This window comes from Macrobrachium nipponense, chromosome 18, assembly GCF_015104395.2.
Source record: "Macrobrachium nipponense isolate FS-2020 chromosome 18, ASM1510439v2, whole genome shotgun sequence".
NCBI classification, from domain to species: Eukaryota; Metazoa; Arthropoda; class Malacostraca; order Decapoda; family Palaemonidae; genus Macrobrachium; species Macrobrachium nipponense.
The window spans coordinates 17,335,816-17,360,836 of NC_087211.1; the positions used below are offsets into that span (position 1 = coordinate 17,335,816).

The window sequence follows — 25,021 nt, forward strand, 5'->3', positions numbered from 1 at the left end:
TCTGTTAATATATTCGTTTATAAATTTTTCAAATACTTGTACTCTTCCTTCTGTATTTCCTATAATTTTAATGTAACTTCTTTCTAATGAACATCGTATTCTGTGGAAACTTGAATTTCAACTCAGTGGCCCCTGTGGTAGGCTTGTTCCTCATGAATAGGGTTCATCTTCTGAACAATAATAATAGTAATGATAATAATGATATTTGAAAGCTTGAATCTCAAGTCAGTGGCCCCTATAGGTTTGTTCTACATGAATAGTTTTATGTTCTGAATAATAATAATAATAATAATAATAATAATAATAGTAATAATAATAATAATGAAATAATAATAATTAATAAAATGAATAATAATAATAAAATGAATATTAATTATATAATAATAATAATAATAACATTATTATTATTATTATTATTATTATTATTATTATTATTATTATTATTATTATTATTATTATTATTATTATTTTGGAAGAAGATCCTCTTTCAAACAGGTATCAGTGAAAGATATTGCTGCATTAGCTGCATTCAAATTGGTAAGAGTGTCCTCTGTTTTTCATATAAGCAGCTTTCTCTCTGTTACCACAATTGTCGAGTAACCCGTCGATGTGGTTTATAAGGAGCAGTCAATTTCATGAATATTTTGCGTTAATTTAGTATGAAAAGTAATTGAAATGTGGGTTGCATAGTCCGTAGGGTTATTTACACTGTTGGGTGCTGTCGAAATCTTGTACTAGTGGCCAACGTTTCTCTTGGGGCTATTCAAATATGATCACGGTAGTGGATCAGGAGAAGCCCCCACAAAATAAAGTAGTTCCTCCTCCCCATCAACTTAAGAAGCATATGATTACATGTATATATGAATAATGCTAGACCAAGCAACACCCCCGCCCCACGAATACCAGCAATGGAAATTCGAGCCGCCATGACGTCACGCAACGTCAATTATTATTATTATTATTATTATTATTATTATTATTATTATTATTATTATTATTATTATTATTAGGATTTTATTATTATTATTATTATTATTATTATTCCGAAGGTGGACCCTATTTATATAGAACAAGCCCACCAGAGGGGCCGCTGACTTGACATTGAAGCTTCCAAAGAATTTGTGGTGTTCATTAGAAAGAAGAAACAGAAGGTAATGGGAGACGCAGAGAGAAGAGATCACTTATTGAAAAATAGAAAATTTATATTAATAATTAATATAAAAAGTACATCAAATATAAGTCAATGACTCAAATACGAGGAGGATTGTATTAGGGTAGTAATGCATTGCATCTTCTCTGGAAAAAAAGATGATATTTCAAGCACATAGGACACCCCATTGAAAAGGAATACTTTATAAGATTATTACATGGCACAGGCCACAAAATATTATAATGTATTCCATTTAACATGAGAAAATGTTCCATCCAATGGAAAGAGAACCCAGTCCTTGCCGTGGAAGGATTCAGGCTCGATCCTATGTAAAGTACTAGTTGGAAATATATGTATATATATAGATATATATATAATATATATATATATATATATATATATATATATATATATGTATATAAAATCACAAACAAAATAATTTGATACATGAGCTCAAAATCATTTTTGAGCCGATGGGGGAATTTCAGAATAATGTAGCCCTGACAGAGGATCTTTGAAATGACGTTATTTTCAACATTCGAGATCAGTAATTATTGAGATGCCTATTGACAAAAGACTCCAGAGATGCGCATTTCTGTATTAGTTTTTCTTGAAGTTTAGTTACTTAGCACCATTTCGAACATGAGGCCATGTATGGAATCGTATACAGTGCAGAGATGTAACTAAATAGTAATTTGTACTGACATCTTACAAAATGAGACTGTACTTTCATCTTTATTGTCAAGATCATATAATATTCTTTCACCATTCACTAAAATAAGATATCAGTACGTGCTTTGAGCAGTAACAACTTTTTATGTTGTGCAGTAGAATATATATATATATATATATAGAATATTTATAATACATATATATTTATATTATATATATAATCTATATATATACAATATCATGTAAGTAGGTATGTATGTTAAGTAATATCGATGACATATGATGTATGTATGTGTATATGTAGTATGTGTTTTATGTATGTAGTACTATATGTGTGTGTATACCTGTGTGTGTAACATAATCATTTATATAGATAGACAGATAGTCACACAACTGTAGGTTAAGTATTTTACAAATTAAAATATTTGACTCATCTCTGATTGGCAAAAGCTTTGTAAAATGTTATTCAACACAAAAAAAAACCCAAGGTCATAGGAGAATATATCGTCGTATATTTTCAAATCAGCCTCCACGAATATGATGATGATGATGAAGACCAAACACCACGAGATAAACAAAACCTTTTTTGTTTTATTATCAGTCTCAGTACATCTAAGTTGACACATCCATCTTGTTACTTTTTTATTTATTTATATTTTTTCTTTCAATCATCCGAAGATCCTGAATCTTTTTCGAAGTCAAAAATAAATATCATTTAACTCCCTCACATCGACACGACAACTGCCGGGAAATCTCTCCGTCACGTATAAGAAAATAGTTGAGTGAGTAGTCACCAACACACGCACAAACATCCGCGCACATACGCACACACACACACGATAGATCAACGCGCCCTTATAGCGCCTGTTTCAGCTGTCGCGGAAATAATCCAGATATATTTACATCGAAGAAAGGCAAAGGAAAGAACACTGCCGAAGGCGCCGACGGAGACATCATCATCGTCGTCATTGCCGCCGCCCTCCTCGTCACCACGCGTCTGGGACCGACGACGGCGGGCGCGGTGCCCATCGAACCGCCCCAGAGGGAGGCGAACTCCAGAGCCGTCGCCAGGAGGACGACGCCCTTCGTGGCTGCTGACGCAACGGCGAGAAGAGCAGTGGAGCCACTAGCCGCCGCAGCCACCGCCGCTGCGCTGCTGCTGTCGTCGGGCGCGGCGCTCCCCCCGTGGGAGAAGAGCAGCAGCAGCGCCTGGATCAGGGCCACGAGACGAGTAGGAAGCCCGGGGGGACGGGTGAGAGGCGGTGGCTTCCCGAACTCGGCTGCAGGAGGTCGTGTTGCATGGCTGCCGGCGTCTCCTCTGCAACCAGAACGCCTAAGGAGAATTATTGCTCTTGGCTTTCAAAAGAGGGGGAGGAAGTTAGTGGCCTCTAATGTCTGTGTGGGCGTTGGCTGTTGGTGTTGGTGTGTGATGGAAGGCGGGTAAGGGTGTTGATGTCTATATATTTATACACTCACACACACAAAACACACACACATATAAATATATAACTTCTATCTGGGTGACAATGGCATATAAGGAAACATAAACAGATTGGGTGGCCCTCGAGAAATTGCTTGGCGATGCCCTAGAGCACAGCTGGAAGATCTTGCATTCTTATCTAAGTTTCCTCGTGGCCATGTACTCTGTTTATAATATATATACATATATGTGTGTGCATGTATTATATATACATATATATACCTCTCAATGGAAAATGTTATCATTAACTCAAAATCATTTCAGTAAACAGACAGTTAAAACATTTCCAATTTATCTAGAGAGCTGTTGTGGGTATACATTTCAATAAAGCAGTTTCAATAATGTTAGCCTAGTCTCGACGGAAATATGCACGTATCAGCGGAATTTAAATTTCCTTCTTTTGGTAGTGTAATGACAAACTGACGTTCATTTGGCAAGTGGGAGGTGCATCTGCGAAGCTCTTCTCGCAATTTCTCATAGAATGTCAGGTCTTGAGATCATCAGTGAGCGGGAAATCACGAAGTAATCTATTCATGGCTTGATAACTTTTTTTTTATCTTCTAACACGTACTAGAATTGATTCCCTTATGGTAGCTCCCACAAATAGAGGAAATAATTATAAGAGAGAGAGAGAGAGAGAGAGAGAGAGAGAGAGAGAGAGAGAGAGAGAGAGAATTTGATGACTAACTCCTGACTTTTTCTAGCAGGCTGTGAAGAGAAAGAAAACAAGATGACAAATCTACTATTGTAATTAGGATCAACGTCGTCATCATAATATAGAATTAGTATTCATAACAAGACTACTATGTTTGTAAGCTTGGAAACCGGAAGAAGCCTAGATTCAATTAAAGAATCACTTTGAAAGAAGCTTAACTTCAGTCAAAGAATTACCCTGAAATAAGTCTAACTTTAGTGGAAGAATTAAATGAAAGAAGTCTAACTTGAACGAAAGTATCATCTTGAAAGATGCCTAACTTCAATAAAAGTAGCCTAACTTAAGTAAGTTAGAGAATGAACCCAAACTTCAGTAAAAGAATACTTCGAAGTTCAGTGCGCCGTGCTAGGGGAAGTCACACACTAAACAAAAACAGATATTGACTTTCGTCATTTGAATGTAACCGAAATGTCGTCAGAAAATCATAAATTTATCAGTCTGAATAATACATTTATGGTAAATGTATTGAGGATTTAGATAAGAACTAACAGTTGAGGCGATACCTATAGGTATAATCTTAGCAAAGCACCATAATTCACCTCAAGTAATCTAATCCAATTTATCGTGACCACGAAGAAAGTTAGAAACTGATTCCAACTCGTACGCACATATTTCTGTCGAATTCAGATCATTTTCGCTAGAGCAAAACAAGATCCATTTAGATAAAAAATAAATTAAGTATTTCGGATTTCTGAAAAGGTTGATTCACCTATGTAAACTCTATGGGTGCTGTGTCTTTAAATTACAAAGTGACCTCTTACTTAGTAGTACAGTTCTATGATATGCGTAACCACTGGAAGCTTTGAATATGAATGGGAAATAAGATGATTTTTTCCTCTTGAGACTCGACCCTAACAACAATGACTTAACTCACCGTACCAGAAAGAGTGATAAGAATTCATTTCAGCTCATACGTCCATATATCTCTCTCGAGGAATAATCACTTGTACTAAAGCCAGACTAAGCATAGGCTCACCATATATACTATAGTAGATTATTTAGGGGGGTGGTGCGTGTGTTTGTTTGAGTGAGGTTTGAGGCTGGTTGATTGAGATATACCTTACTTTCAGCACATTTTCCGTTCGGATTCAAGGCTTGCAGTGGTATTATAAAAATCGTGTGAACAAATAGAGATGTTAGGTCATTATGACTCTTTGAATTACACTTCTTGGTGTATATTATATGTGCGCGTGTGTGTGTGTGTGTGCGTACGCGTGCGCGCATATGTACTACTACACGTAACAAGTATATAGAAAACCACCGGAAAGATGGGAATTTAAAGACTTGGTACTATGTAGGTGCTTTCATGTATCACATACCCTGAAGATGTATACTCGGTACGCGGAAGCACTTGACATACATAGATGTAGATCTAACGCATGTGTATATACATATATATATTATAAATCCATATATACATATTATATAGTATGCAAGCCAAGGGAAACCAAAGATTTATAGTTACCGTCTAGAACGTGCACGGAGACCGACGCGGGCCTGGCGTAGGCAGGTGCACAGGTGTAGTTCCCGGCATCCTTCCAGGTGGCGTGAGTGACCAGCAGCCAGCTCGTTCCTTCGTTCTTGTCGGTGACCAGCTGAACGCCCCCTCTCTCGCCTATGTTGATCTCGATCGTTGAGACGCCATTGCCTGGTGGATGAGGACACGTGAATGAGGTATCCTGTCGAGGGTCATATTTTGACAACAGGAGCTGTTGCCTTGTTAATCTCTATATACTTTTATTCATATATACACACCAAGACATATTTCTAACTCTCGTTTTTCATGGTTAGTGTATATATATAATTTTATTTATTTATTTATTTATATATGTGTGTGTATACGTTAATTCTATCTAATTTTGATGGGAGAGAGAGAGAAAGAGATATCTGTTTTTCCTCGTTCAATGTAACTAGTATCAAATATGAGAGAGAGAGAGAGAGAGAGAGAGAGAGAGATCATGACTACAATTTGGTAAATGTTGAATTAACAAAGCGTGAAACATGTAGAGGGAGAAACTTATTATTATTATTATTATCATCATCATCATCATCATTATTATTATTATTATTATTATTATTATTATTATTATTATTATTATTATTATTATCATTATTATTATTATTATTATTATTATTATATTCAGAAGACGAAGCCTATTCACATGGAACAAGCCCACCACGAGGGCCATTGACTTGAAATTCAAACTCCCAAAGAATATTATGGCGTTCACTAGAAAGAGGTAACAGAAGGTAATAAGAAATACTAAAATAAGAGACCAGAAATTAGAAAAAAAAGAATAATTTAGTCAATGAATAAATAAATAGACTAAAAATATGAGTAAAATATAAGGAGAATTATAAAATAAGTATCAATGCTTAGAAAAAAATGTCTAAGCATGACACATTAAGAGAGAAATGCATTAGAGCACAGTGCTCCTCAAAAGTAAAACATTGAGAGAGAAAATCATTGGAGTACAGTGCACCTCAAAAGTAAAACATTCAAAGAGAAAATTGTAAGAGTACAGTGCACATCAAAAGTAAAACATTATGAGTACAATGTACCTAAAACATTTAGAAAGAAATTTATTAGAGTACATCGCACCTTAAAAGTAAAACATTTAAAGAGAAAATCATGAGAGTACAGTGCACCTCAAAAGTATAACCACTTACGCGGCTGCGGGAGGACGTGGTACCACTTGACGCTGGCTCCTCTCACAGCGCCCGCCACCACGCAGGTGATGTTGATGTCGCTTCCTGCCTTCATGAAAATCTGCTGCGTCCCCGTGATCTCCGCCCTAGGAACTGTTTGTTCCCCAGTTAGGAGGAACGATTAACAGAGAAAAAGAGGGTTATTTAGATAGTAGATCCAGTTTGCTCTAGAAAATAAAAATAATAATAATATATTTAAAGATATCTATATTTTTTTTGCTTGTTAACTTGAATTATTTGCCTATACTGTTATCTGTATCTAATTTTTTTGTTTTCTCTTTGAATAAGAGTAATGCACTATTGGCTCCTGTTGAATTGGAATATCGTTACTGTCTTAAATGATTTCGTGTAAACCACCAATTTTTTCTTTTTCCAATTTTCATTCTTCTCAGCCTGGGTGGTTCATGCTGCATTTTTGTATACTGCTCTCTCTCTCTCTCTCTCTCTCTCTCTCTCTCTCTCTCTCTCTCTCTCTCAGGTCTCTCTCTTCAAACTGCTTGCATTGGCTCTTGGTCTTTATGGACCCCGCTCTCTCTCTCTCTCTCTCTCTCTCTCTCTCTCAGGTGAAAGTTGACTCTCTTCGAAACTTGCCTTGCATTGGCATCTTGGAATCATTTATGGACCCCGCCCCCCCCCCCTCTCTCATCTCTCTCTTCTCGTCTCTCCTCCTCTCTCTCTCTCTCTCTCTCGTCTTGCACTGACATCTTGAAACCGTTTTCGGAACTTTACTTTTTACGAAAAACCCGCAGCTTCCATTACGAACTCCAGAGTTCACAAGCAGAAAAATGATTCAGTGACTGGAACCGAGGAATTCCCATTTCCCCATTATAAGGCTTCGGAAGGAATCGGGAATCAGGAATTCCACATTTGTTTTCTTTGTCTGTATATCGTGACACTTGCGCTGCTTGGATTATATTCGATGAATTGTTCATTCCAGTTTCCAGTTTTTTCCAGGACGAAATTCATTCAAAAGAATTTTGAAAGATAATTCAAATGAGTTTATTTATATATATTATATATATATATATATATATATATATGATATATATATATATCTTCAGTTGTATTCCACATAGGAAAATGAAAATGGTTTATCTCATTTTCCTAAGTGGAATACAACTGAATTACCATATCTTCGTGCCTAAGAAGATTACCAATACTATATATATATATATATATATATATATATATATATATATATATATATATATATATATATATATATATATATATATACAAGAGCTTTCGAGAAACTGCTCAATTCTTTTTCGAAAGCTCTCGCTTTTATATACATTTCTAATAGACATTCTCTTTTGTATACGAGATATATTTCTAATACATATTTACATTGACACCAACTGTGATGGAATTCTTCGGGAATATGCTCCCTCACCCCACCACCCCCGCCGCCGCCCCCAACCTCCGGCGAACAAACTCACCAATAACGTTTAAGGTGAACCTTCGGTATATTTTGGGCTGAGTCGACACCTGGCACTCGTAGACCCCCGAATCGTTGACGGTGGGGGACCCGACTTCCAGCGTCCAGTACGGGGACCCTTCCAGGTGCAGGACCCGGAACCTGACGTCGGTCGTGTAAGTGAAGGCCCCTGTAGTTAGCACGTGCAGATCCCTGCGTCTGATCCACGAGACCTGCGACGAGGAAGGGAAGAAGGAATCGTGGACAGATTTGTTTAAAGTTGGTTCCAGCACTCGCCATATTGGAAGGCATGGAAAGTGGTCCCTGATTTCAAATGCTATGAGGGTTGTGGATTTCTTTCTCCCTGTCCTGGAATTTCAAATGCTGGATTCATTTAATTTTTTATTGATTTCATTTTCCATACCCAGGAAAATCAAGTGCTAGATTGATTTAATTTTCTATTGATTTCATTTTCCATACCCTGGAATTTAAAAAAAAATCATACCCTTGAATTTCAAATGCTAGATTAATTTAATTTTTTATTGATTTCATTTTCCATACCCAGGAATTTCAAATGCTGGATTAATTTAATTTTCATTGATTTCATTTTCCATACCCTGGAATTTAAAAAAAAAACATACCCTGGAATTTCAAATACTAAATTAATCTTAAATATTTTATTGATTTCACTTTCCATACCCAGGAATTTCAAATGCTGGATTAATCTAATTTTTTTATTTGATTTCATTTTCCCAGACCCAGGAATTTCATATGTTAAAATTATCTAAATTTTTTATTGGTTTTCCATTTTCCATCCCAGAATTTCAAGAGCCTAGATTGATTTCATTTGCAATGCAAAGCAACGTCATCAGAAGGAAAATGTGTATTGCAACAACAAAATGCCAAACTTGACATTTGTGATTTGACCCATCTGCAGGTATGATCGATTACGAGTGTGTGTGACCCTTAGAAAATCCATACACGTCTGACCGTGTCTTCGATGGCACTAACCCTGGTTATTGTGACGCCAGATAACTTATCACAGTCACTTAATCGTGACTTGCTTATAATAGTCAATATTTCTGATATCTGCTTTAATTTCTCTCTAATGAGGACCATATTCTTTGCAAGCTTCAATTTCAAGTCAGTGGCTCCTATGGTGAGCTTTTTCCATATGGATAAGGGTTTATCTGCTGAATAATAATAATAATAATAATAATAATAATAATAATAATAATAATAATAATAATAATAATAATAATAATAATAATAATAATAAGTTAATACTGCTAAGCAGTATTAATCTTATATAAAATTTTCTCTGCCTTTCTGATAACTGAATTTTCAGGGCTACTGCACTCGCAGGAAAACAGTCACAAACTTGGGTAGTTTGATTTCAGACAAATACACATTGTCAGCCAAAAATAAAACTGCCATGATTTGCAACTGCTTCCTGCTCCAAGAATGACAAACATCGGCGAGTTACTGGCAGAATGCATTATCCCTGAAAAATCAGCTATCAGAAAGACAGAGAAGACTATATAAATTGGATGTGAATGCAGCTGATGTAACTATCACCTCAAATATTATTATTATTATTATTATTATTATTATTATTATTATTATTATTATTATTATTATTATTATTATTATTATTATTATTATTCAGCAGATAAACCAATATTCATATGGATCAAGCCTACGGGAGCCATGCTGGAAAAAGGGTCTACTACCTATGAAATAATAGTAACAATAATTAATCTTCGGTGACCTACCTTTCTGTCAGATAAGTTCCTGACTCCGCAGGTGAGGTTGGCAGACATACCCTGAGGCGCTGTGACGTTCGTCTGGGTATTAATAAAATACGGGCATACGGGACACGCCCTGTCGCTACCGTCTGACATCCGGTGGGCTTCCCCTGCAAACACAGACACAGAATTAATGGCAAGAAATATGATTGAATAGAAAATATCATTTCCAAAGGCCAAGCGCTGGGCACGAAGAGGGCATTTGGCGCTGAAAGGGAAATTGAGAGTAGAAAGGTTTGAAAGGCGTAACAGGAGGAAAACCTTTGCTGGGTTGAAGAGAGTAAGGTGATAGAGAAATAACATGAAAGGAGGTACAGTAAATGGAATGAAAAGGGACTGCAGCTAGAGGCCGAAGGGAAGCTGCAAAGAACACTCTACTAATGCTTGCAGTGCACCACGTGAGGTGCGCTGACGGCATTACCCCTAACGTAGAACGGCAAAGCAGTAATCCTTAGGTTGTGATTTTGATTTGGATATAAAATTGATCAGTAATGGAAGACTCTCTATTGAACTGAACTGCTATAGAATTTTTAGCAAAATATCAATCCCTAAGTTGGGATTTTGATCTGGACATAAAATTAGGAGTGTAGGTAATAAATTACTGCCTTGATCACATTGAGAAATGAAAGATCTGTAAAATGTAAATAACTGCCTTGTTCATGTTGAGAAATGAAAAAAGATCCTCGTTAAGCAAATAAAGTAGTTTCGCTCTCTCGCTATCAGAGAGATTCTGTGTTCAGACAATAATCGATCTACCAAAACCCTGATACCACCTTTATAAATAACTCCTATTTGTTGAGCTCCTCAGTGTACTATATCAGGAATCCCCGAGATAAAAAAATGGATAAATGTCCTCGAAAATAAAATGTCACCCGGAGATGAAAGCCTCAGCCTCTCTCCCTCAAGCATTCGCGAGATGAAGGGATAATCTTCTTAATTACCATCTGTTATTCCCTTTGGCTTATCTCTCTCTCTCTCTCTCTCTCTCTCTCTCTCTCTCTCTCTCTCTCTCTCTCTCTCATCTCAGAACGCCTTCTTGGCGACGGCTCAGAAATTAGACGAGACAATAGAGTTAGAAAATGAAGTTAGATTTGAGGAAGGCTGGTCAAGGATGGCGTCGCCAGCCTCCTTGAGTGTGTATTTTGCTAATCAAGGTTTCTCTAGTTTATTATTATTATCATTATTATTATTATTACTATTATTATTATTTTATTACTATTATTATTATTATTATTATTATTATTATTATTATTATTATTAATTTTTATTATGATTATTTGGGAAGAAGACCCTCTTTTAAACAAATACTGTTGAATAAAATGGCAGAATTCAGCGAATAAATCTTATATGTTATCTTTTGTATTTTTCTTATTACTCGTTTCTCTGGTTCAGCGATAGTTCTTAATAATCGGCCAATATTCATATTCCCAATATGAATATTGGCCAGTTATTAAGAAGTATCGCTGAGCCAGAGAAACGAGTAATAAGAAAAATACAAAAGATAATATATAAGATCAATTCGCTGAATGCTGCCATTTTATTCAACAGTATTATTATTATTATTATTAACATTGTTATTATATTCAGAAAATGAAGCATATTCATAGGGAACAAGAAGCCCACCGAAGGGGCCACTGACTTGAAATTCAAACCTCCAAAGAATGTTATGGTGTTCAGTAGAAAAAAGGTAACAGAGGGTAATGGGAAATATGTATAAAACAATTGTGAATATAACAAAAAATCGTTTTGTAATTAGCATACCTTGTAAAATAAAAATAAAAAGGGTCTTATGACAGATCAAAGCCCCTCCAAATAAAAAAAAAAATTTAAATAAAAGTTCACAGAGAAACGAGACAGGAGCAGAACCCGGCCTGGAAAATCAAGTTTTGACCAAGATTTGAAAACCAATTGTTTTTCAAAGAACAATTTGTGCTAGTCAACAGTTCAAGCAAAGTTGCAATGTATTACTACCCTTCAACAATTCACCGCTTGCTTCAATCATTTATTTGTATTTTTTACAATTTGTTTATGACATTTATTAATGTATTTTTTTTTCATTTTTATAATAAGTGAACTCTTCATTCTCTATTTCTCATTAACTTATGTGACCTCTTTCTAATGGACACCATATTCTTAGGCAGCTTGAATTCCAAGTCAATTGTCCCCTGTGGTGGGCTTGTTCCATATGAATAGGGTCATCTTCTAATAATATGATAATTATAACAATAATAATAACGCCTTATTCTTTGGAAGCTTAAATATCAAGTCAATCATCCCTGTGGTGGGCTTGTTCTGTATGAATATGGTTCATTTCTTGAATAATAATAATAATAATAATAATAATAATAATGTTTGGAGGAAGCCCTTTCCTTGTAGATTTGAAGTCGCATGAAACGGGAGATTCTGATGTTTCAGTCGACTGAACAAACCGTAGCAGGAGAAGGAGGAGGAGGAGGAGGAGGAGGAGGAGGAGGAGGAGGAGGAGGAGGAGGAAGAGAAGAGCCATTGTACAACTTCTGACAATCGGCCTCTCTACTAATGAGTTGCCACTGAAGAAGTTACAGGGAAACCGAGTCAGGCCGACAGATATCCTGAAAGAGAGACAGACAGACAGACAGACAGACTGAGCGAGAGAGAGACACAGAGACAGAGACAGAGACAGAGACAGAGAGCTAGCAAATATGAAGAGATGAAAGGTTTTGGGGGTCGGGTTGGGAGGGTGGGAGAGGGAAAGTTTCCGCCGGCCAAAAAGTTGTCCTCAATGAGCGACGAGGAAACTTTTGGGGCAGAGAGTCTACAGTAGACGCCGGGTGGAATGTAATCACGCCTGTGAATGGGGCTTCGGAGAGGAGTCGCCCTTTTGTTCTGTTTCCTCTCTATTTATTCTCTTTTTTCTCTCTATCTCCAGGTCCCTTGTTTCCTGACTGGTCAACTCATGGACTAAAAGGTAGGGAAACGGAAAAAGTAAAGATAGAAAGTAGATAAAAAGGGAAAAAATAAAGTACTTTTTAGTAGTTAGTGATTTACTTACCTCACGTTTTTAACATTATTGGTTTTGATTAGAAGCAAACAAAAATTATTATGAAAATAGAGAGTGAAGATGGCGAAATAGAATGAATTAATAGTTTCAGCTTGTATTCTGTCAGTGTTCTATCGTCTTTTCTCCGATCAGACATAATTTATTTAGATCACGTTCTTAACATTATTTTATTATTATTATTATAAGACCCTTTTAGATCTGGAAATATTCTTAATCTTTCCAATGTATGGGAGACTTTAAGACGTTATCTTTGGCGCGTATATTCTGTAAAAATAATAATAATAGCAATAATAATAATAATAATAATAATAATAATAATAATAATAATAATAATAATAATAATAATAATAATAATAATAATAATAATAATAATAACAAAAAGGTAACGAAGAGGGAAGGTAATGAAACTTTTTTCCACTACAAGCAAAAATGATAGACATATACAATTCAACCTATATTCTAAAAAAAAAAAAAAAAAAAAAAATCGCCAAAAATACAAAGTTCAAATCAGCTCAGACTGGCCTACCCTCCCCTTCCCTTGCCGCCCCTCGCCCTCCACGATTCCCGGTACTTTCACACGATAAAAAAAATATAAACCCGAGTTCAGTTTCACCCGGTATTCTGTTAATTATGCAAATGAGTGTTGGCGTGATGAAATCACAGCATTTACACGGGAATTTGCCGGCAAAATAGCAGTGTAACGAGTATTGTGAATACAAATGGACGCGATTTATAATCTTATTCGGGCAGCTTTATCCAATAATTGGAGTCGCTTGTAGCTCTAATGACACAACGGCTTCAAAGTCGTTCTGGAAAACGTGTTGCATTAAATGGAATTCAAACAGTCAATCCTACGTGACGAAGGCTTAACCGTTTGATGGTCGTTAGTTCATCGCCCTCGTCGACTGGCGTTGCTGGCTGTTAGCTAAGGTTATATACATATATGAATATAAATACGTATTATATGTATATAAATACATATATAATATATATATACATATGCATTAAGCTACAAATATCCTTTAATATTCAATTCGCACTACCTCGGCAACAAGATATTTCCATATACGTTAACCGAAGACGAATAGTCTACTGCGCATTTCAGAGTCGTGTCTAATCGATTTTCGTCGATAAAATCTCACCAAAACACCGGATATGGATCGTATTTTGGAAAGAGCTATTTGAAGCCACGGTCTAATTGGCAAAAATATGCGGTGATGCCTAATTTTGATAATTAAAGCACTTATCAGAGTAAATCAAAGAAATTTAGAGGGAAACTTAGCTAAATCTAGCAGGCTCGTACATAGAGGCTAGTATAACGCCATTACTAAAGACCCTCCCACTCATTAATACTGTCGTGACGTACGTTACTGGATACCCCGCCCATATACTTTATGAATGAAGACTCAGATTATGGTAGTAGTAGTAGTAGTAGTAACAGTAGTATATGGAATTCTTTTATTGTTTCACACATTCAAACTCCGAAGTAGAGTACAATTAAGGAATGAGCATTAATTAAATGAGAATAATTTTGTAATACAGTTCCATGGCGCATTTAAGTTTCTGTTGATTTGAAATATGCACCAAGTCTTAAACAGCCCCTGTGAAAACCATTGTTACCCTGCAGTTTCAAGGATATGTAAAGTATCGTGCTGATACCCGCGAAATTGGCCAAACGGTCTTAGGGTCTATGTGGATAAAGACCAGTATTTAGCCAATGAATAAAAATGCATTATTTAACATAATTTGTTTTTCCTATGGACACGGCCACATAAAGTGTTGATAATGATATTATTAATCATAATGATTATAATTACATTAATACTCATTACTGTTATCATCATTATTCTTGTTAATATTATAATCATCATCATTAATCATTATTGTTATTATTCATACTTCGACATCAGGGAAGAGGGTGATAGAACATATACAAATACATATGCCGTATACGTACACACAAAATGGAAATAGTGTTATAACTGCGATGTATTCTTATAGTCAACATAAAACAGTAAAATGAATATAGTGATATTGCCATATGTATATTTACCAAATCCCCTTGCTCTAATATTGTCACATGTATATATACCAAATTCTTATTCATTACCGTGGTATCACCAATGGAAACCGTAATATTATCGACATTCTCAACAGTGATTTGCTTAGCCTTTCCTTTAATATTTATCCTAAAAGCGTGTTAAATATTTGTGATTCACACTACTGCGACCCTGCTATTACGTCTGATGTCATAGTTTACGTCACAACTAGCTTCTCTCTGGTCCTACTAAATTTAGCTAAGTTTCCCCTTACATTTCTTTGATTTACTCTGATAAGTACCTTAATTATCCACATTAAGCATTACTGCATATTTTTGCCAATTAGGCCGTGGTTTCAGATAGCTATTTCCGAAATACAATCCATAACAGATACTTTGGTCAGATTTTATCGACGAAAATCGATTAGACACAGCCCTGAAATGCACAGTAGTTGATAAATAATAAGTTCGTCGTATCGTGGGACCGAACCAGCACATTTACATATATGTGTGTGTGTTTGTGCTGGTTTATCTATTCGACCAATGCGTAAATCTAACTTGCTATAGAGTGACCACCTCATGCTATAGAAAATTCACCATCGCCTTAACTAGCAGCTATAGCAATGCCAGTCAACGAGGGCGATGAACTAACGACAATCAAACGGTTAAGCCCTCGTCACTTACGATTGACTGTTTGGATTCGATCTAATGCGACGCGTTTATCCAGAACGACTTTGAAGCCGTCGTGTCGTTAGAGCTGCAAGCGAATCCAACGAATAGGATTATAAATTGATATACAAATTATATACATAATATATATATATATATATATATATATATATATATATAGAGAGAGAGAGAGAGAGAGAGAGAGAGAGAGAGAGAGAGAGAGAGAGAGAGAGAGAGACGTAACAGATAATTATTATATGTATTCGTGAAAAACTACGAAAAAGGTACGAAGTCTTGGTGGGTAGTTTGATTTGCATTAGCGGTGCAAAAAATGAGAATGAAATCGAATCCGAAGTGCAGGGTCAAAGGTTACAAATAAGAGCACAGGTAAGGACGAAGATCGATCGATCGTGATGGTGTCGAGAAATAGTTGCGTCAGGTAGACTTTTTTTGCAAAAGTGTTGAAGAAAGCGGAAATTGTGTCAAGTCAATAGTAGCTGTAGGAAGTGTGTGACGAAAAGTGTTTGTATAATATATAGTATATATATATAATATAATATATATATATATATATATATATATGTGTGTGTGTGTGTGTGTGTGTGTGTGTGTATGTATGTATGTGTGTGTGTCTGTTTGTGTATACATTCATACATAAAATGTGTGCTTGCGTTTGCCTGTCGCTAAAACTAACATATGCAAATTGTCGCATAACCATAATGTATTCATTATTTTCGGGCCACAAACGAAGCAGGAAGTCAACATAAGGCTGCAACGCTTTTATCTTTCGCCGGGTAAGATGTTTTTATAAAGAAAAACAAAAAAAATTGTTTCCATCCTCAAGGCTTAAGCAATCTTTTGAGATGACTTTGTCTGTCCGTCCGCACTTTTTCCTGTCCGCCCTCAGCTCATAAAAGCTACTAAGGCTAGAGGGCTGCAAACTGGTATGTTGATCATCCACCCTCCAGTCATCCAACATAGCAAATTGCAGCCCTCTAGCCTCAGTAGTTTTTATTTTATTCAAGGTTAAGGGTAGCCATAACCGTGCGTCTGGTAACGATATAGACCAGGCCACCGCGGGACAATGGTTAAAGTTTTATGGGCCGCAGCTCATGCATTTTTCCTGGAGAATACTAGAACGATACACATATCCTAGGTCAGCTTCGTTGTTGAAGATTAAGCTGGCCTTATGCCAGCACGGGCTCTTGCTCATAGAGCAGCCCGTAGTGTCAGCTTTACTGTTGCAAACTCAGGGGGTGTTTCATTTGTGAAATGTTTTACGTGTAGGTGTGATGTTTCGGGGGAGGGGGGAGGTGTGGATTTTTTGCCAGTGTAAGTGGATAATGTCAATACATGATAAGCAGCGACCGGGCCTCAAATGTTTCACTTTTCGCAGAATATCCCATTTTGCAACTTTGTAAGTTTCGTCTGTTTGAACTGTGTCAAATAAACCTCCACAGAAGACGTTATTTCATATATATCACAAACGTTCATTTTATATCTTTAAATCGTAAGTTTTAATTCATTTATTTGTTGGTGTATTAGATAATGTCATTTGCGACCAATGTTTGTTTTAGCTTTTAATCCTTAGTTTTAAATTCTCCGTTTTTATTTTTGGGATAAATAAGATTATTTTATATACGACCAATTTAATCGTTAGTTTTAATTTCTCCCAGTTTTTATATTTTTGATAAATAAGATTATTTTATATACGACAAACTTTTTTTCTTTTTGCTTTACCTTACTTTTCGGTATATTAGATTATTTCATTTACCAAGATCATTCAACCTGTTTCTTTCAATCATTATTTTTAATTATTTCAATTATAGGTAATTTAGATTATTTCATAAACCACAAACCGATGTCCTATTAATTTGTACTTTCAGTTTATTTCATTTTTTGGTAATTCGAAGACACATATTTAACATTTTTAACATATTTCAAATCTTCTGGCGACTTAAGACATAGAATGTTTTAGAAAATAAAATAATGTTCATAACATTACAGTGCAAGTATTTTTCCTTCTTTTTCTGCCTGTATTAGAATTCCGTGAGGAATTTGGCGCTCCAAAGACCTAATGAAAATAAAATATTAAGCTTTACTGATTATTATCAATAATCTAGGTGCCTTCTTTCTTTCAATTATTATTAATGTTGTTTTTTCTTCCAATTTTATATTTTACATCGCGTTTTTACTTGCGGCAATAAACACATTATTATTTTTTTTCCTTTCAAATGGGGTTACATTCCTTGATATGATTCTGTCAGTTATTTTAATCATTTAGCATAATGAATTTCGGTCACTCCTGATTTTACAGAACTCGATTCAGCCGAGATCAGGCAGTGAATTTTTTTTTTTTTTTTTTTTTTTATCTTCTATTACTTTTCCTCGAGATGACTCATCGGCATTCCCTCAGGTAATCTAAGGCCGTCGTACTTTTTTAAGAGTATATACTGATTCGAATAAAACAAAAAATAATTCGGTAAGTATTGTTTTACTTTACCTAATAGCCTATCAAAACTCGGGCATTTGATTTGCCCCAGCCTGTATATATGTATTTTAACCTGTATTTGAGAAAATCGCGTAAAAATATTAACCGTAAATTATACGGTATGTTATGGGTTAACTTAACGGTATAACCGTAAATTTGACGGTTAAAATTTTATACGAGATTTTCTCAAATACGGGAGAAAATACGGTACATTAAAAATTACGGGACCCGTTTTTGAAACGGTCAATGCCTGGCAACATTGCTGCCAGGATTTTTATCGTTTTTTCAACGGAAAACTTTTAACAGTGTACCACAAACTCTTCTAACGATCTGGAAATTCCACAGTAGTTACTGCAGTTACCGAAAGCAGTTGAAACTGGTTAATAATAAATGTTGTTTACCAAGAAGCACTAGAGGAAAGAATTTTTTAAAGCACGGTGTTCAAATATCCCCGAGGATCTCGTGCAACGGGAACTTTCATCTACTAATTTATTCATTTGTTAATTTGTTTTATTTTGCTTTAATCAGTGATTTCTTTCTGTATTTTCCATTACCTTCTGTTACTTCTCTCTAATGAACACCATAATATTCTTTGGAAGCTTCAATTTCAAGTCGATGGCCCTGGTGATTGGCCTGTTCATGAACAGGGACCATCTTCTGAATAATAATAATAATAATAATAATAATAATAATAACTACTAAATAAAATAATAATAATAATAATAATAATAAGCTTTATTGAAAGTAATGGGCTACGTCAGCAGCGTTGCACTCGTAGAGATTCTTCCCTACTTTGCGAATAGCGGCTTTTTCCGCGCTACTTAAACAGGCTAGTAGAGCGCCTATTGAGGTATTTGATCGTGGCCTCTATAGCCGCTCTCCTAGCCTGTTTAAGTAGCACGGAAAAAAGCCGCTATTCGGGAAATAGAGAAGAATCTCCACAAGTGTAACGCTGCTGAAGTAGCCATTACTTTTGATCAAGTAGTATGCTTGAGAGAGGGTCTGCTTCCTAGGAATGCACTAATAATAATAATAATAATAATAATAATAATAATAATAATAATAATAATAATAATAATAATAATAATTTAACCTGAGGAGTAGAGAAAATAATGATGTTCTCTGCATTAAGTCAACCAATAAATTTTGTTGACGGTGCCAAGTCAGTCGTATGATAAGACAGGTTTGTTGACACTCGTACGAAATGTTTTCCTCTCCTGCCACCAGATGGTGTCAGGAAGTGGAACGGCTCCCGTCCCAGTGGCCTCTATTCTTGCAGCACTAATTGACATGTAGCGTCCTACAGCTCCTGGCCGAAGGTGGACAGTGCTCTCGTATGATTCGGACAAAAAAAAAACAAAATAAATAAACAAATAAAACTTCTGTCCCAACGGGACTGACTTACTGATTGCCTTTTGGTCTGCCAACTTTCTTCATTTAGAGTTTTTGTTTGTCTTATTTTTATCTTTTCTTTTTTTATTCGTATAAAAGGTTCTGTAATTGCGGTATAACGTCCGTCAGCTCTGGTGCACAAGGCCATTCCTTATATATTTCGCTACAGAAAAAGAAAATGATTTTGAGCGCAGTAGAGATCAGTGAACGAGACTGACGTAAAAATCAATTATATGAGCAAAGCTGTTTGATTTTCCAAAATACAAGTGAATAAATAAAAAAAATAAAGGAGCTTTCAATCGATTGCACGACCGTCCTCCTCAACAAACGACCGAAAAAGCTCCGTGTTTAAGAATTTTTATATTTTGAAAAACGCAGCCTTTCTCATACATACATAATTGTGGATTTACGCTTATAACTTCCGGTCACAGTATAGTGATTCATAGTGATATGTTTCCCCTGAGTGACTTTTTTAGGGAGAGGTGGAACATAGTACGTCCTGCCTATGTGAACTCTCGAGAGAGACTGAGAGTTTCCAGCCTGTGATTGTCTTATCAACAGCCAATCAAGAGCGTCGGAAGGGACTGGACTAGACATCAGATGCACGCTTGATGTGAATCCACTATAGTTCTATTTGTATAGATATCTAATGTTATGCTGTATATTGCATTACGTACAGTTTATGAACATTAATATACATTTGCTTTAGTATTATTTTGTAGAAGGATGATATTTATGTTCCCATTTATATTTTCCCATTGCACGTACTAGAAGACCACTATTTCATTATGCATCGTGGCAACAATGTAATTAGATGTGTCACACTGGTTTTTTTCCCGCCGTGTACATAATCAGTCACTGTTCAGTGGTCATTGTAGTGACAAGCATGAACCTGCTTCCCGCTGCTGTCACGCACATCTTCATTATAAGAGATTTTAAAGAATCTACGGGTTTAATTTGTCACCCTTCATTCCATTTCTTGCATGGATGTATGTGCCAACACATGGCGCAGTGAGTAACCAGACGTTATGGATCCCAAGAAGACGACCGCCATTGCTGTTTACTCCTCGCATCGCACATTGGACCCCTTACAGTAACTCAAGATATTAACGACAGTTTACTACAGATAACTGTCCTTGCCAACCTTTCCTCAGGACCTTAGAACTCTAGCGCCTGTTTTCTCGGGAGCCCCACCGCATGTCCTACCTCTCACATGCATCGATGGTGACTGAGGCCCGAGGCACTCGCACGGGTCGTACCGCACTCGCAGGCACCCAGAGACACGCTCACCCCACCCGCCTCCCCTCCGGTCCCAAGCTCGCAACACACACACTCACTCACCCCAACCAATGCCGCTTATTTCACAAGATAACTACAAACATTGTAATTTTTAAATATCCAAAGTGCTTTCTTTCGCTCACATACAGCCACATGGATATTTTTCTGGCATTCTACAGATCTCAAGCTCTCCTACAACACCGGACACGATATGGCTCAGCAAGAGGAAAAGCTCATTGATTTAATGGATCAGACAGAGGATCGGACAGAGGATCAAACGGAGGGTCTGATGAGAGTCTGTATAGATATCTAATGTTATGCTGTATAATACTTACATTACGTACAGTTTATGAACATTAAATGTACGTAAACTGTACGTAATGTAAGTAATATACAGCATAACATTAGGCATCTATACACTATTCATCTTGCATTTTGATACATTTGTATCTATGTATTAACTTATTTTCCTCTTTTAATAATTGGTATTTCCTCTTTCTGAATAATAATAATAATAATAATAATAATAATAATAATAATAATAATAATAATAATATAATAATAATAATAATAATAATCCTGTCACTTTGACATTTTAGTAAGGAAGCCATCACGAAAAAAAAGGCCTAGCATTAGAACTTTGTTATAGTGTAGTTGAGAGAGAAGAATGAGGAAATAGAATTAAATCTGTATAGGCCTAAATTCGTTAGCATTTTTGAAGCAGTTTCTCCAGCCAACTGTGAACTCGCTGCAGTGATTTTAGGCTTTCTAGAAAGTAAATCTAAAGTTTTTGGAGAGTACATTCGAGGTTTTTAGAAGTTTATTTAACGTTTCTAGAAACTAATGTTAAGGTTTCTAGAAAGTCGATCCAAGCTTTCTAGAAGGTAAATATAAACTTTATAAAAATAGATTTAAGCTTTCTAGAAATAAAATGTAAGCTTTCTAGAAAAAAAAATGTTAGCTCTCTAGAAAGCAAATTTTTGCTTTTTAGATAGTAAATTCAAGCTTTCTATTAAGTAAATTTAAGCTTTCTAGAAAGTAAATATAAGTTTTCTAAAAAAATAAATTCAAGTTTTCTAGAAAGTAAATTTAAGCTTTCTAAAATAATTAATTCAAGCTTTCTAGAAAGTAAATTCAAGCTCTCTACAAAGTAAAGCTAAGCTTTCTAGGAGGTAAATTCGAGCTTTCTAGAAACTTGATTTAAGCTCTCTAGAAAGTACATTTAAGCTTTCTAGAAAGTACATTTAAGCTTTCTAGGAAGCAAAAAAATTTAAGCTTGCTAGAAAGTAAATTCAAGCTTTCTAGAAAGTAGATGTAAGCTCCCCAGAAAATAATTCAAGCTTTCTAGAAAGTAAATTTGAGTCATCTAGAAAATAATTTTAAGCTTTCTAGAAAGTATATTCGGACTCTCTAGAAAGTAAGACGTTACGAACCTTTAAGTGCCATTGAGCTTATGAGAAAGATGTTACTCCTTATATGCTTCTAAGAAAACAGCAACCAGAACAAATATCATTATTATTATTTTTTGCTCTATCACAGTCCTCCAATTCGACTGGGTGGTATTTATAGTGTGGTTATTATTATTATTATTATTATTATTATTATTATTATTATTATTATCATCAGCAGATGAAACCTATTCACATGGAACAAGCCAGCCAAAGGGGCCATTGACTTGAAATTCAACCTTATAAATAATATGTTCATTAAGAAGTAACAGAAAATAATAGAAAATACAGAAGGAAGCGATAATTTATTTTAAAAAAGATGAAAATAAATTAACAAACTTAATAAATAAATTGAATAGCATTGCAGATTATTCATAAGGTACAGTGGAGTTCGTCTTCATATGCAATGCGTAACTTCATATTTGCAATACATATACATATAATATATACACACATACACACATACCTAACGTCCTTCGAGATGACAGGTAAAATACACAACGTCTTGCAAACAGCGCGTATCAGACACGACAGAGGAACATAAAATCAGGATTTTTATTACCGTTTGGTCTTGGGCACACAATGCGTCATCGATTGTGTTTGCCTCATGTCAGACAGTCTTTGCTATCGTACGTTTTATGCAGAGTTCTCTTGCATAGACAATTGCCATTCAAGCAACTCCTCCTCGCACGAGGTAATAGATTATTATTATTATTATTATTATTATTATTATTATTATTATTATTATTATTATTATTATTATTATTATTATTATTATTCGGATGATGAACCCTATTCATATGGAACAAACCCACCACAGGGGAACACTGACTTGAAATTCAGGCTTCCAAAAAATATGATATTCATTTGAAAGAAATAACAGAAGGCAATGGGAAATACAGAGAGATGAGATCAGTTACTGAAACAGAGAAATTAAATGTAGCAAACTAGTAAATGAATAAAATAGAAAAAAGAAGAATGTAAATAGATAATATATTACTTATTTTACCATTCTTGTGAAGCGTGTAATGTTGGAGTGTTGTGGAAACTAGGACAAGAAACCACTATTGAATAAAGAAATATATATATATATATATATATATATATATAATATATATGTGTGTGTGTGTGTGTGTGTGTATAGTGTGTGTCTTCTGAAAAGATGCTGTCCTCAAAGCATATTTATTTAGCTAGCTCTCTCTCTCTCTCTCTCTCTCTCTCTCTCTCTCTCCACATGCACACACACACACTATATATATATAGATATATATATATATATATATATATATATATATATATATATATATATATATATATATATATTATACAGCAGGAATTGTAAGATGGTTCAATAATCCTGTAGAGAGGAGGAACCTAACTAACAGGTCGATAGATGTTTTGAGCGAGGTTATGGAAAGTAAAATATTTCATATATCGATGAAGCCCGATTTCGTGTTGCAAATAAAAAACAAAATGCTATGACGTGAAATGCAGGATTTTTTTTTTTTTTTTTAGTTTTTTTTTTAGCTTCCAATCCATCTGGAAAGTAAGGAACACAAACTCCGCTTGATACAACGAAAGGAACCTCTCCCACTTTGCGACCTTTCGAGAGCACTGTCTCAGCATAGGTAATTTCAGAAAGTCAATAGTGCTCCGGGAATCTGGTCTTTGCAATGTCGTATTTTTACCTCCTTCAAAAACAAGAACTAGATTAGACAGAAAATGTGCACTAGATCAATTCCCGTTATGTTACCTGTCTTTTCTCTGCCTTGACAAATTGTAAAGCTATTTCTTTTTTTTTTACTTTTTATTTCTGTGAGAAATAGTAACCAAATTTATTTTTATTTATTGTTGTGATAAAATGAAATTAAGCCATTCTTCTTTATTTATATTTCTTTGACAAATTTTGAACCATTTTTTTTATTTTTATTGTTATGACAAATTGTAACTTTATTGTAGTGACAAATTGTAACTAACCTATTATTTTATGTATTTTAGAGATTACTTGCAATTTGTCAAAAGATACAAAACTAATACTCAACAATTTTAGTTTGTCGACGAATTGTAACTAAACTCTTTTTAGTGTTATTATCTAATTGTTTTAACAAATTGTAAAGCTTAGTTACAATTAGTAAACAAAAATAACACTAAACTATTTTATTGTTATTTTTTTAACAAATTATATAGCTTAGTTACAATTTGTAAACAATAATAGCACTAGACTATATTATTGTTATTTTTTTATTGCCTGATAAATTGTAACAGAATCAACTTGACTGAACAATTGCACTGTTATCATATATGCTACATTGGTCGAGAGCGCTTAGGATGTAGAGGTAAGGCCCCACTCAGATCCCTAAATATGTTCCTGACATTTGCCAGCATCTTTTATTAACGACTCTCTCTCTCTCTCTCTCTCTCTCTCTCTCTCTCTCTCCATCTGACATATTCATTGCCACCATTTGAACTTTAACTTACGAAATAAAGCAACATGTTTCAACAGCTTTCTAATCTAATGGGCGGCCCTCTTCTCTGGCCACGTTAAATTGAAGCAAGGAAGACGACGCAGAATTCCGGAGCCTATTTCAGGGCGCCTAGATTTTGATGATGAATATTGATGATAAATATAGAAGTCGTGTGTGTGTACATATGTGTGTAGAAACGAGAGAGAGAAAGGAGGGGGAAAGAGAGAAAAGACAGAGAAACAGAGAGAG

At 35.1% G+C, this 25,021-nt stretch overlaps 1 protein-coding gene across 2 annotated transcripts in view; it reads right to left on the reverse strand.

Moving 5' to 3' along the window:
- Positions 1-2,151: 2,151 nt before the first annotated feature.
- LOC135196885 (uncharacterized) overlaps positions 2,152-25,021 on the reverse strand; it is a 30,225-nt gene continuing 7,355 nt past the window's right edge. The window contains exons 2-6 of one of the 2 annotated variants that reach the window (XM_064223659.1): positions 9,919-10,061; positions 8,166-8,376; positions 6,688-6,819; positions 5,483-5,665; positions 2,152-3,140 (exon numbers count right to left, since the gene is read on the reverse strand). In XM_064223659.1, coding sequence (XP_064079729.1) covers positions 3,037-3,140; positions 5,483-5,665; positions 6,688-6,819; positions 8,166-8,376; positions 9,919-10,061 — 773 coding nt within the window. In that variant the 3' untranslated portion in view covers positions 2,152-3,036. Of the gene's footprint in view, positions 3,156-5,482; positions 5,666-6,687; positions 6,820-8,165; positions 8,377-9,918; positions 10,062-25,021 lie in introns of both variants that reach the window. The other variant, XM_064223657.1, reaches the window with a different exon arrangement.